Source organism: Diabrotica virgifera, chromosome 5 (assembly GCF_917563875.1).
Source record: "Diabrotica virgifera virgifera chromosome 5, PGI_DIABVI_V3a".
NCBI lineage: Eukaryota > Metazoa > Arthropoda > Insecta > Coleoptera > Chrysomelidae > Diabrotica > Diabrotica virgifera.
This window is the reverse complement of record NC_065447.1, coordinates 207,629,692-207,644,321: the sequence shown is the minus strand read 5'-3', so window position 1 is coordinate 207,644,321 and position 14,630 is coordinate 207,629,692. Positions and strand designations below refer to the sequence as shown.

Sequence of the window (14,630 nt, the reverse complement as noted above, 5' to 3'; positions counted from 1 at the left end):
GTCGACACCTTCCAGTTCTAGGTCATCAATTATTATTCTTGTAGGTGTCGGGTTGCTTGACCTAGTGCAACACATATATTTGGTCTTTTGAACATTTATATTTAGTCACATTCTCTGTGCAGATGCTCTTAACGACCGAAATGCTTCAGTCAGAGATTCTGTGGACCTACCTATGATGTCTATGTCATCTGCGTATCTGACAATTTGTACTGATTTTTTAAAGATTCGTAAATTGTACCATTCGTAGTAATCTGTGACTCTCGAATTATTTTTTCTAATGCCAGGTTAAATAAGAGACACGATATTGCATTACCCTGTCTTAGTCCATTTTTGCAATGGAAGGGTCTTGAGAGATCGTTTTGGATTTTTACCATGCTCTCTGTACTTTACTCACAGGTGCAGAGAGCACAACAGCAAATCTACGAAGACGTAAATTAAAGCTGAAGGTTTAGAAAATATACAAGTGATAGAATAAATATCTATAATAAGCATCACCTTACTATTTAATTACAGAAAACTAGAAAACAAAAGTGGAAGATCAAGTGAATAGAGCAAAGAGAGCCGTAGGTTGCTTTATTGAAACAATATGGAGAAATAAAAATATCAGAAATGAAATGAAAGGTAGACTTTGCAAAACAGCGACAGAAACACAAATTGACGTATAGTGGATAAAAACAGAGGACGTATAGAGGATGTTAGAAACAGCAGAAATGAAAACCCTTAAAAAATCGATGGTAAGACACCATGGGACAGAACTAAAAGTACGGATATACGACGGAGATGCAATGTGGAGAACATCAGGGACTGGGTAAGAAATAGAAGAGTAATAGAATGAAACGATCATATAAGCTGAACGACAACAAATGGAGAAGTAAAGGCAGCGGGAGACGCTTCCCCAATAGGAAGACGATCAGTGGGAAAACACGAAAACGATGGAACGACCACTTAGGGGAGGCACATTGAAAAAGAGATAGAGTCATGTTTAAACAAAAAGAAGAAGAAGAGGAAAGGTAAAAAATGATAGAAAATAAAATTATTCTGCAGATAGTCAAATTAAACCGATTCAAGCATTAGATTTGAAATATACCTACTGCTTTGAAAGTGCTATACCCTTTGAAAGTATTTTTGTATTCGCGGTGTGCAAGTACTTGGAGAAACGATCGTGCGCGAATAGCGGAGAAATCTTGCAACTTTCTTAAATAATTCATATTGTCAATTGAAATTGTCAAATTGACGTATATTTCATACCTTCTGTCATTGAAGAAGAAAAATTATATGTTGATCACAATATTGATATGATATGCAATTATAATATAAAGGTATATTTAATTAATTGTATTTTGCTTGTAGTACTGGATTTTAATAATTAATTTCATTTACGACATACCTGCAATGTTTACCTTTTAATAATATAACTTCAATCTTACTTTTTCTTCTTATTCTTTTTTTGGGCTACGGCCTTGACAATTATCCAACCAGGACCAATATGATTGGCCAATATAATTAAAAGTGCGAAAAAAGTTGCCGAGCTATGAAACCAGGTGTCGCTTTTCCGAACTTGTACGGTCCCAATAAACTATAATTTGGCATAAATTCTAGCATGTGAAGTGATATATTTCAAAATTGTTTGAACACGCTGTATAAAATAATCGACAATGTCAACAAACATAAGGTGTTGAATTTTCTGAAAACTATAAAAATCTAATAACAATTTTTAATCACAACTCAACACAAAAACCAAATACTGTAATCGGAAAGTAACAAATGATTATGCAAATTTACTTATTTGAATACTTTCTTTTGATAGAAATCAAAAATGACAACAACAAAATCTTGTGATAAAGCACGTCTCCGAGGTATTAATAACACCAAAGGAAATTCCGTGATATTATGAACAAAAGGTTGGACGGACTTAAATAATTGATGTAAATTAGAGGTAGTTAAAATTATTAAGACTTTATTTTTCGATTTTCACACGCAGAAAAATGTAGACAATTGATCGAATCAGGTAATTTTCAACAGAAAATCCAATAAATGGTAAAACCGTAACTGCGCCGAAGAAAGAAGAGAAAGCTTTTAGTTTAGCAAAACTTGCTTAGTGATACTAGAGATGGATGATTATTTTTAACACGATATTTATACGATATAATATTACAGTTGTAAAATTACAATTATTGTAATTTTTTTAAGTGACAAATAAAAAAATCAGTATAGACTCCGAATAATGCCTCATATTAGTATTATGTTACGGTTTAGCCTTTAGCCCAAATATCACAATGTTCCAGCCTATCTGTGAAAAAATAATAGATTTCATATAATATATAGGTATGTAGCTTTATATAGGTTTCTAAAGGTTCTAAAAGGTATATGAGGGACAGCTAATGACAAATCCTTAAATATGTACAACTGTGTACATCTATACATTTTTTTTGCCTATAAAAATGTTATAATTTAGCTTATAAAACTTTATAATAGCTTTGATATGTGTCACGTGTCAAGTACGCTCGCTGAAAAGAAGGAGAAAAAACATAATCTTAAAAAAAACCTTCTATGATCAATTGGAACCAAGATGGCATTTTTTTTTGTTAAAATCATATTTCCATCGTGTACATTAAGTGCTAAAAATTGAACAGAATATAAGCGAAGATCTGGTTTTTATGATTAAATTTATATATGGTATGTACAGAGAAACTGTAAAGTTATTATATCTTTTAGAACTTTCAAAAACCCGAACAAGACTTTTTCAGCTGTCTTTTTCTTTACTGGCGGCCTACAATTCGTTCGGGCAACATGACAAAAAGACAGTAAAAATACGTTTTATCTATCGGGTGATTAACTTTTGCGACAAAGTCCGATAAATGCATTTCTAATTCTAATCTCCACGTCATCAATTGTTGTTGGAGGTTTACGATAGACTGGATCTATAATATAGTCCCAGAAGAAGAAGTCGACTTTACTTAATTTTGGTGATCTAGGATGGCCAATGAATTGGTCAATCAATTCATCTTCGATAATAGCGTTATGATGAGAAGGAGCTTGGTCATCTAAATACCATAATTAATGGCAGATGTTCAGTGGTAGGTTTTCAAGTAAAATAGGTAAATGATTTACTAAAAGGTTTAAATAAACCATTCCGTTTAGTGTTTCTCAAAGAAGAAAGGGTCAATTATATAATTACCTAAGATAGCACCCCAAACGTTTAAGGACCCACCTAGTTTGACTCTTCGTAATTATGTAGTACGGATTTATTGCTCAAAGTGAAGATTTTTATTTTATTCTCTCAAAGTGAAGATACTTTACAACGTATGCTGCACCAATTCAACATAATCGCCAGAAAATTTAACGTGTTAATTTCCTTAAAAAAGACAAAATGCATGGTTATAACAGCAGATCCAATAAGATGTAAATTGGAGCTGGAAGGTCAGATAATAGAACAAGTGATGGAGTTTAAATACCTAGGCATCACACTATCTAACTACGGAAGGCTCGAAACAGAAGTGGAAGATCAAGTGAATAGAGCAAACAGAGCCGCAGGTTGCCTGAATGACACAATATGGAGAAATAAAAATATCGGAAAAGAAGTGAAAGGCAGAATTTACAAAACGACGAATTAATCCAACCAATAATGACATACGCGGCAGAAACACGACCCGACACAGAGAGGACAAAAAGATGGCTCGAAACAGCGGAGATGAAAACCCTTCGAAAAATCGATGGTAAGACTCTATGGGACAGAGCTAGAAGGACAGATATACGACGGAGATGCAAGGTGGATAACATTAATAACTGCGTCAAAAACAGAAGAATAGAAGAATAGAATGACCACATAAGCCGAATGACAACAAATAGGGTAGTCAGGACAGCGAGAGACGGTTCCCCAATAGGAAGACGACGAGTGGGAAGACCATGAAAACGATGGAACGACAACTTACTAGAGGCACATTGAAAAAAAGACAGAGTCATGTCTATACAAAAAGAAGAAGAAGAGGATTTATTGCTGGATAATATAGTACGATTGGCATATCCTTTTTTGTTAAACGTTGCTTCATCTCCGAATAAAACAAAATCGAAAAAAGTTCTTTGCTAAAGCACCCTTGTTTCAACATAATTCTCAGTCAATTCTTGGGGTGGATGTGGTATGGCTACATGTGATTGTAGGGGAGCAAAGTATGCTAAGAGTAGGTCCTAAAATGTATGCGAAGGGTAGGTCCTAAAACCAAAAAAAGTTAAGTAAAGTTTTCTATTTTAGTGGGGACTTTCCATTTTTAATTAAATTTTCCATTTCTAACAATGGTTTTCCATGGGGGGGGGGAATGGGGGCTCCCATTTAAGCTTATAAAGTAACTCCCCACCCCACCTACGTGGGGGGTCGTGTTTGGTGTCATTCGATAGATTTTTCAAAAATATTGAATAAGTGTATTTTTCAATTTTTCGATCTGATGTTTATTTCGCGAAATATCGCGGGATTCTTATTTACAATTTTAAATTTACCCCCACCCCTCTCTGTGGGAAGTCGTGTTTGGTATCATTCGATAGATTTTTGAAAAATATTGAGCACATATTTTTTAGCTTTTCGATCTGTCATTCATTTCGCGAAATATTCGCTTTTTTTCTTGTGAAACTTTGGGACTCACCCATTTCCTTACGCCCCGCTCAAATCGTCAGATTTTCGAAATATACACTGTTTTGTATGTATTTAGCTTACCTTATCTTAATCTGACAATTTCGAGTATTTTTAAGGATGCTTTTTTTTTCGGGCCACCCTTAACGAACTCCCCTGTGTTAAGAGCTGATATATGGTAGAGGTACATCTGCAGGGTACCAAGTTTCTCCCCATATGATAATCTGACGCGCTCGAGTAACTGCAAAAATCCCCACTGGGGCTCCGCTACTATGATATCTTGATAGAATTTTCTGAAAAGATCAGTAACTAATGTTTTGCTCTCTTAAAATATTTCGGATATTTATATGGAATTGCTCAATATTGGCCATTAAAACATTTAATTCGGTTCCTTCTGTTGTAACCGTTTTTATTTCTGTTTTGTCTCATATAACACACTTTCAAAACGCTCTCTTATTCGGATGCCGACGATCTAGATATCGCTTATAATGAGGCGATGAAACAGATGAAATAAAATAAGTATACATTCGCGACCATGGAATTAGAAACGAAGGAGAAGAAGGACGACCACAAGAGGTCGGCTGATATAAAATAATATGCTGGATCATCAATATATAGGTAGGACGGACATAATATTGAAAGGTGTAGGTATATTTAATTTCAGAAAGATATTTAATAAGAAAAATACTAGGTTTTTTTGTAAAATGTATATTTTAAAATACCCTAAATAAGGGTCACAATGAGACAAAACGTTTTTGGATTAAGAAATCCATCATCAGTGTTCTAAAAGCCAAAAATTGCATGCCTTAGCCACCAAAATGTGTTGGGTAAAAACCCTTTAAATGTAAATGAATAAGTTATGTTACATATTTATATAAAATTCAAATGTTATAGATATGCCTGGATGTTACCCAGGACAACACAGGACTCTTCCCGCGTGGTTGGAATTGTTTTTTGGAGAAAACCTCACATATTGGATTTCAATGGCCAACTGAGCTCAGGTTTGCAATTTTTGGCTTTTAGAACACTGTTGATGGATTTCTTAATCCGAAAACGTTTTGTCATATTGTGACCCTTATTTAGGGTATTATAAAATTTACCTTTTACAACAAATCTAGTATTTTTGTGATTTATGGTATACAGCCAGCTACAGGAAGTTTATTTTGATCGTGGATATTTAATAAGATTTTAGACAGATCTGTACTATTGTTTAATATTCTTTTTAAACAATGTATGCACGATCAAGAATAGAATAGAATAGAAATATGCTTTATTGTCACTGAAAATTATACAAACTTTATGGACAAAGCTAATATAAAGTCAGAAAAAATAAATAAATAATAACAATAACAATAACAATTTTCTGAAATGTGATAAATCGTCAATATAAAAAAATACAAGTTAATAAAGTAAAGAAAAAAAAAACAAAATCGATATATTTCAACAATTAATAGAAATTGAAAAGTGAACATACAACAAAGTAAACTACAGACATAGGAACTAATAAATTTAAGCTGCTGCATGTGACACCCAAATATAGATAAGTTTGGTTACTTTTACATTACTGTAATTTCTTAGTTAGTCATTAAGAAACTCTTCTACTGAATAATATGGTCTTTTAGATAGATGAGCTTTTGTCATTTTACGGAACTTGGGAAAAGATGTTGCAGATTTGAGTTGTAAAGGGAGATGGTTGTATAGTTTTTTTGCGGAATATAACATAGATTTCTTTACTACCTCTGAGGACGGGATCGGTAAATAGACATCAAAAGTTGAATTTCTGGTGGAGTAGTCATGATGAGGCCTTGCTGGAAAGACATGCATGTGTTTACGAATTAAGCAAGCAGTTTCTAAAATATATAAAGATGGAAGGGTTAAAATTCCGTGATCTTTGAAGTAACTTCTGCAATGTGTTGTTCTTCTGAGGCCAAACAGATACCTTATTGCTCTTTTTTGTAATTTCAAAATAACATCTAATTGGGCAGTTGTACTAGAACCCCAAAAAGGAAGACCATATCGAAGATCAGACTCGAACAAGGAAAAATATGTTAGTTTAGAAGATGCTAAATTGAGTTTTTTCGAAACAGATCTTATAGCATACCAGGCTGAGGCGAGTTTCCTACTTAACAAATCAATTCATGCCTCTCCTAATTTGAGTACTTTCATAGTAGTATTAAATTTACGTGAAACACAAAATTGTTTGTGTAAGCAATACGATTATCACAGCTTTTTTGTTTTCAAAAAACCACAAACCAATCGCGAATAGTACCTAAGACCACCAACGTTCGTCAAAAGCAGAGATAAAGCAGGAAAAAGATTAAACTCAATTTCAAACCCCCCCCCCCCCCCAGAAACTCAAAAACCAAGAGTTTCTTCAAAATTAAAAAAAAAACACGTCAATTTATACTGGGAGGGGGACGAATTTTCGTGCAGAATTCATGCCCTCAAATGTAACCCCCTACTGCCCCGCATCAACTCTTAGTTTTTTTAAATAGCAAGTTTTTTTTCTCTACACGACACTATTTTTTTTTTAATTTGCGGAATAACTTTGAAGATAATTTTGGATTGAACTAATTTATTGGTTGAACGTCATTAATAACAAAAAACAACCGATTTCATCAAATTAACCAATTAAATGTTCGAAGTAACCTACTCTGATCTCCATATAATAATACAGTCTATTTTAAAAGCCTCCTCGTATATTTACAAACACCCCAAATTGAGATTGGATATTCAATCAATCAATTAGTTAAATCCAAAATTATCTTCAACGTTATTACGTAAATTAAAAACAAAATAGGATATCGTGTACTATCGCAGGGGTCACCAATATCCTGGGGATCCGTTTCGAAAACCTATGACACTTCCGGGGTCCGGAGTTAACACTACTTATCTGGTTGTTCCAATTCGATAAACAAATCAGAAGGGTGCAGTGCGAAATTTTTAGGCAGAAAATTGTTTTTAACAGCTTTTTTAATAAATCCAAAACATCACCTTTTTTGCTCCCGAAAATATGTTTTTAGCATTTTTGGGTCACCTTAAACAAAAAAGGTTTTCTATAATTTTCATTTGAAATTTGATAGATTTCAAGTTTTAAGCGATTTATAAACTGAAAAATGCGAAAATAAGCATTTTCGAAGCTCGAAAATTCATGTGTACATTATTATTTTTGCGGTTGTCAAGTGCCTAAATTGAAGTTTAAACATTCAATTTCAAGATTCTGATGGGTTATCGGGGTTTATTTCAATTTCGACCGTTTGTTTTTATTGTCGTATTTAATTAGCACATTGGCAATAATTAATTGAATAAATAAATCATTAAGAAAAAATATGTTAATAATAAATTATAAAATTTTAATAAATGTGAAGTATTTGTTGGGCATTTTTTGCATAAGTACGTATACCTAATATATATAATAAGTGCGACAGAGACACCATAAATTGCGATGTGCGGCGACTTAAAAGTCGAGTGGGCTCGCATAATTAGCAATTAAAAAACAACGGTCTATATTGAAGTAAGTCCCGATTACTCGTTAGAATCTTGAAATTGAATATATAAACTTCAATTTAGGCACTTGGCAACCTGAAAACTAATAATTTACATGAGTTTTCAAACCTTGAAACCTATGAAACCTATTTTCACATTTTTCAGTTTTTAAATCGCTTATAACTCGAAAACCATCAACTTTTGAAAAAAATGACAAGAGACCATTTTTTAAATACAATTTTCGGGGCTAAAAGGTAATTTTGAATTTGTATAAAAATATTGTTTTGCCCGGCATCCCGGGCCCCTTCTGATTTGTTTAAGTGGACATTTTTGAACAGGAATCCACAAAACAAACCGAATCAGAAAATTTGTCATTCTTTACAAAATTAAATTATCAGTGATAATAATGACATTTTTTTTTTTGTTATGTACAACCTTTCTGAAGTTTGGAGTGCGTTTGGTGTAACTAATTCTCATTGAAGAGTTGAGATGTTGTTCTGAAGCTATTTTCTTGTGGCATTTTTACAATTTTAACTATTTAGAATGGGAAATAAGCCACAATATTATTAAAAAATGATTTTTTTAATAATTTTTTTAATAATGCAGTAGGATGTGGATACCCATACTGAAAGAGGAAGTCAATAGAAAGAAAATACCACAATTAGTAAGTCAATAGTCGAGTTAGTACATATTTTATATTTTAGTATTACTTATATACCCATGTATTATTGATATTATTTATAATTTAAACAAAATTATAGTAAAGTCAGAATTTGGTATTAATTTTGAGAGTAAATTAAATGTAAGACCAAATACTTACGATGTCGGGATAGTATCACGAGGTTTTTCCTGGTTTTCCCTCGTGATTTACTATGAGATCTCTAACGCGAGAATTTTAATGTCACCGTTGCATGTGATTGTCTTTTTAAAGACAGATCACATGCTATGATTTTTTTTTTTTTTGTGACGGATATTCTTTAGTTGGGGTTGATTTCATGTAATCGAATGAACTATCTTTCAGTAAAGTCGTCCCAGGAACGCAACTCATAAATATTGGCAATATCATTTTAAAGTCTTCTACTTTAAAATGTATCATATGTATCTGAATTGCCGATATAAATGAGTCAAATTAAATAAATTATTAGAAGAATTTTTTTACTAAGCAACAACATTTTTGTTTATATTAATAGTATTTTGTATTTTGACAACGGCACCCGATTTGGGCGTCGAAACGTTAATAAAAATCATTTTTTAATAATATTGTGGCTTATTTCCCATTCTAAATAGTTAAAAGAGTTGAGATATTCATCTGTTAGCTGAGATCTGTACCGATTTTTAATAAAGTTCATTCTTGATAAAGCGGCTTCGTACAAATAAGTTGAGTTAAACATAATATACAATTTCATGGCCAAACATTTTCAAAATTGCCAAACGCTATATTCTGAATTTAATGACGGTCCGCACAAAAGTAGCTCACGGTCCGGATGCGGACCGCGGTCCGCTAATTGGTGACCCCTGTATCGTGTAGAGAAAAAAATTTCCTTTCAAATGATGTGCCACTCGATCACACTTGCTATTTAAAAAATACTGGGGGTTGACGTGGGGCAGTAGGGGGTTACATTTGACGGCATGGATTTTGCATTAAAATTCGTCCCCCTCCCAGTATAAATTTACGTGTTTTTTTAATTTAGAAGAAACTCTTAGTTTCTGGGGCGTCAAATTTTCGTTGGAACAGTGTATAGAACTTGCATTGATAATATGAATGCAAAGGAAACAATAATTAATTTATATTCACGTCCAACTCTAGCCCAGACAAACGATCTTCTCAAGTAACTATTTATCCTCCTCTCCCCACCGAAGTGTCGTAAAGAGAAAAGAAAGGACCAAACGCGGGTTACTACATGCTACATGTAGTAAACAAATCCTTATTCATTCAATCTTTCGGTTTCTGGTAGCGTTGCGGAGTTCGATACGCGCTGCATACAGACATTGACGAAAAACCCCGATAAATATATACGGTGCGTCCGAAAAAATCATGACCCGTTGCCGATATTATATAATTTTTGTGCTAGTTATTTTTATTAGTGTTATTGTTGGCGAGGATGTTAGTCAAGAGGAGTCTTTCGAGGATAATAATAGGGAAGTCAGAGAACTTGATCAAGAGGTAGGATATCGACGTTTAATTATTATTATCTACATTAGTTAAAATTTCATACCTTTTCATAATATTATATCTGTGTAATCTTGGAAAAAATAGTAGGCTTGGATCCTGCGTACAAAAAAATGTTTTAGCAAGCTGAAAATTTGAATAGCTTAGCGGTGTCTAGACGGACAAACTTTGATGTATGGGAACACTGGAACAGGGGAAGTTTTAATTATTGTGACGTGCTATCCTGACAAGTTTATGATTGTGAAAACTAGCAGGTTGTTTTTAAGTTCATTCAATAGCAAACTTTATACAATACCGGGTGTCCACTTATATTTTCCCCCATTTTAACTGCCTGTAACTTCTAAACGGTTCAAGATAGAAATATGCGGTTTTCGCTGAAATGTTTTATTTTAGTAAAAGTTTTGTCTAAATTGATTGAATTTTTTATATTGCTTTCAAATACGAAAAAAAAATGGCGGATTTTTGAAAAAAACGTTGTTGACTTTTTTTTAATGGAACACCCAGTATATTTTTTTGTAAATTGAAAGAAAGGTCATTCGCCTATCCATCTATATAAAGTTTTTCAAAATCGGTTGTCAAATCACTGAGTAATTAATTTTTAAAATGAGAGGTGCAACGTGGATATCACATACCTAAATAACATTATAAGCAAATTGATATTATTATGTGATTTCCACATTGCATCTCTCATTTTAAAAATTAATTGCTCAGCCATTTGATAACCGATTTTAAAATTTTTTATATCGCTAGATAGGTAAATGACCGTTTTTTCAAGTTACAAAAAAATATACTGGGTGTTTTAATAAAAAAAGTCAACAACGTTTTTTTTAAATTCCGCCATTTTGTATTTAAAAGCGATATAAAAAATGGTCATTTACCTAAAACCTTGAAAAAACGTTCATTTACCTATTCAGCGATATAAAATTTTTTAAAATCGGTTGTCAAATGACTGAGCAATTCATTTTTAAAATGAGAGATGCAATGTGGAAATCACATAATTGATATTATGTTATGTGATATCCATGTTGCACCTCTCATTTTAAAAATTAATTACTCAGTGATTTGGCAACCGATTTTGAAAAACTTTATATCGCTGGATAGGTGAATGACCTTTATTTCAATTTACAAAAAAATATACTGGGTGTTCCATTAAAAAAAAGTCAAAAACGTTTTTTTCAAAAATCCGCCATTTTGTTTTACGTATTTGAAAGCGATATAAAAAATTCAATCAATTCAGACAAAACTTTTACTAAAATAAAACATTTCAGCGAAAACCGCATATTTCTATCTTGAGCCGTTTAGAAGTTATACGCAATTAAAATGGGGGAAAATATAAGTGGACACCCGGTATATGAAAAAATGTTTGTCCGACAAATATGTTGGACATTTTAATAAGTCCGACACGTAGAATATGTCACATGACAGGAGTTTATTGGTGGTAAATAGCAGTCTGATTTTTGCATGAGTTTAATGGAAGGGTAACAAATCAATTGGAAGTTCTGTCCGACAAAATACATGGGACGTTTTCGTAGTCTGACGTTCAAAACCTGTAACCTGTTCCACAATTAAAACTTCCCCTGCTCCAGTGTTCACGTACATCAAAGTCTGTCCGACTAGACACCGTTAAGCTATTAACAAATTTTTAGCTTGCTATTAATAAACTTTTTTTTGGTATGCGATATCCAGGCCTATAACTATTTGAAACATCTGTCGTAATAGTTTGTCATTTTTGTATCAACTCATACCTGACTACTGCAGTATTTTTTCTAGGTATAAACAAGTCTTTCACAAATACTTCTTCTTCTGGCCATACCCTTTTGCGTGCTTTTGCCCTCTCAGGCATCGGATTGAGATTCCGATTCTTCCTTTACCCATTTTTAAATGCATTTCTATTTTTGACCATCGTCTTTAATTTTTTAATACTTTTCCCTTTATTCTTTCCTATTTTTGCGATCTGATCTACCCATTTTCTTCTGGGCCTTCCCCTTCTCCTTTTCTTTCTAGTTTTTAATTCGAATATTTGCCTTGTAATTCTTTTTGGTTTCATTCCATTAATATGTCCGAATCAGAACATTTGCTTCTATCGTTGATTGATGTATTTCAATCATTTTCATCTCCATCTTTTGCAATGTCCGTCGATACTTCTTCTGCCGTTTGGTGATTTTCTCTTGCTCTTTTAACCACTTTGGTTTCCACTTATGTGCTTATTCCATTCCATTTTCTGTTTAATATCCACTCTGTATGTACACCCTATCATCATCAACCAGTACTCGTCCACTGCTGGACATAGGTCTCCCTCAGCTCTTTCCATCTTTCTCGGTTTTGTGCGGCTTGCATCCAGTTGCCGACAATACGCTTCAGATCGTCAGCCCATCTGGTTGGTGGTCGTCCTCTGCTCCGTAGTGCTTCTTCTCGTGGCCTCCACTCGACAATACGTTTTGTCCATCGGTTGTCTGACAATCTGGCGACGTGTCCTGCCCAATTCCACTTGAGCGACGCGATTCTTTCGACGGCGTCCGTTGTTTTTGTTCTACGACGTATTTCTTCGTTTGGGATTCGGTCCCTCAAGGAGACACCCAACATCTGGCGCTCCATAGCCCTCTGAGTTATGCGAATCTTGTTCACTACCTTTTTTGTGAGTGCTAATGTTTCCGCTCCATAAGTGAGTACAGGCAATACACACTGGTCAAAGATTTTCCTTTTCAGGCATATATGTAAGTCCGATTTAAATATATAGCACAGTTTATCAAACGCTGCCCAGGCTAATAGTATGCGACGTGGGAGCTCGCACGTCTGGTTATCTCTTCCCAACCGAATTTCATGTCCCAAGTACTTACAAGATGCAGTCTGCTCAATATCCATTCCATCAACAACAATATTACGATTTAGCACCAGATTAGTCATTATTGATATTAAACGTCTTGTTGATATTAAACTTTAGTCCGACCTCTAAGGAAGCGTGATATATCTTGTTCAACATTATTATTGCATCATTCGTACGATCGGCTATAAGGACGATGTCATCTGCGAATCTCAAATGACTGAGCTTCTCTCCATTTATATTGATACCATTTTCATTCAGATCTGCCTTCTTAAAAGTGTGTTCTAAAAGGGTTGTGAATAGCTTTGGTGAGATGGTGTCTCCTTGCCGTACTCCTAGCTGCATACAGAATTTATTAGTTTGTTGATCAGAGAGTCTTACGCTAGCCGTAGCATTGTGGTAGATATATTTTATGATGTCAGTGAAGCGATGTACACCCTATATGTTAGTTAAATTTTCTTATGATGTATTCACTCCTCTTTAAACGCCTCGATGTATTTCCTGTAATTCTTCTCATTTTGGGTCTTATTTCTGATGCATACCTATGTAATTATTTGTTTTTTACTAGCTTTATATATTATATTCTAGAGTTTATCTCCGTGGTAATACTGGTATCCAAAATCTATTTGCTTCTTGTACCTGTTCTCTTATTTTTATTTCCATTTCTGGACACATAATATGTCTCTATCGGCGGACAGTGTAATCCCAAGATATTTTACTTACATAAATCGTTAAATGACACCACCGATTATTGCTAATTTACATTCCGTTGGATATTTCTGATACCTACCTGTGGTTTTGGTTTTCTGAGTTAAAATCGTCACACTAAATTCTTTCAGTTGAATTGAATCTGTGGACTATTCTTTATAGACTATTTTTAGTTTGGATCATCAATATTGCGTTGTCTACATATTAGAGTGTTGTGACTTCTTTGTTCCTCATTCTCTATCCTCTTCCTTTGTTGACGCTTTTGATGACTTCTGTAAATAGTCCATCTATTTTTGATTTCACGACCCCTTTATAGGTCGAAATATACTGGCGACCCCCTTGTGTCATAGATAGCCAAAGAAATAATTTAATTAAAGACTACCTAGGTTAGGTAATTCTTATATCCTATTTTGGTACATTTATCTGTTATTCGCGCGGGCCAAAAATTTAAGAACAACCAACATTTTGCTTTACATCTTGACGAATCTACAGATGTTTCTGACTGTGCACTTTGAAGCATATGACAGTATCACTGAAGAAATCATATTTTATAAAGCACTTCCTGCAGACACTACTGGCCATTGTTTGTGCAATATGCTTTTATAAAGCACTTTAAATAATAAAGTTCAATATTGATTGGAAAAATGTATCGCTATTTGTAGAGATGGCGCGAAAGCTATGACTGGGCAAAACAGCGGATTCACTGCAAAATAAAATCGATAATTCCAAACACGGAATGGGACCTTTCATCGCCGCCGGTTCATCGCCGCCGTTTCGATGCCGCCGGTTCATCGCCAGTCCATTTCATCGCCGGCCGTTTCATC

At 33.9% G+C, this 14,630-nt stretch overlaps 2 protein-coding genes across 4 annotated transcripts in view; one reads left to right on the top strand and one right to left on the bottom strand.

Annotated features, from left to right (window-relative positions):
- The window catches only part of LOC114332887 (actin-histidine N-methyltransferase), a 150,804-nt gene that overhangs the window by 78,022 nt on the left and 58,152 nt on the right, over positions 1-14,630 (bottom strand). The window lies entirely within an intron of this gene.
- LOC126885276 (uncharacterized) overlaps positions 10,018-14,630 on the top strand; it is a 49,791-nt gene continuing 45,178 nt past the window's right edge. Inside the window, exon 1 of the mRNA XM_050651763.1 lies at positions 10,018-10,271. Within this exon, the coding sequence (XP_050507720.1) occupies positions 10,143-10,271 (129 nt within the window). The 5' untranslated portion in view covers positions 10,018-10,142. The remainder of the gene's footprint in view (positions 10,272-14,630) is intronic.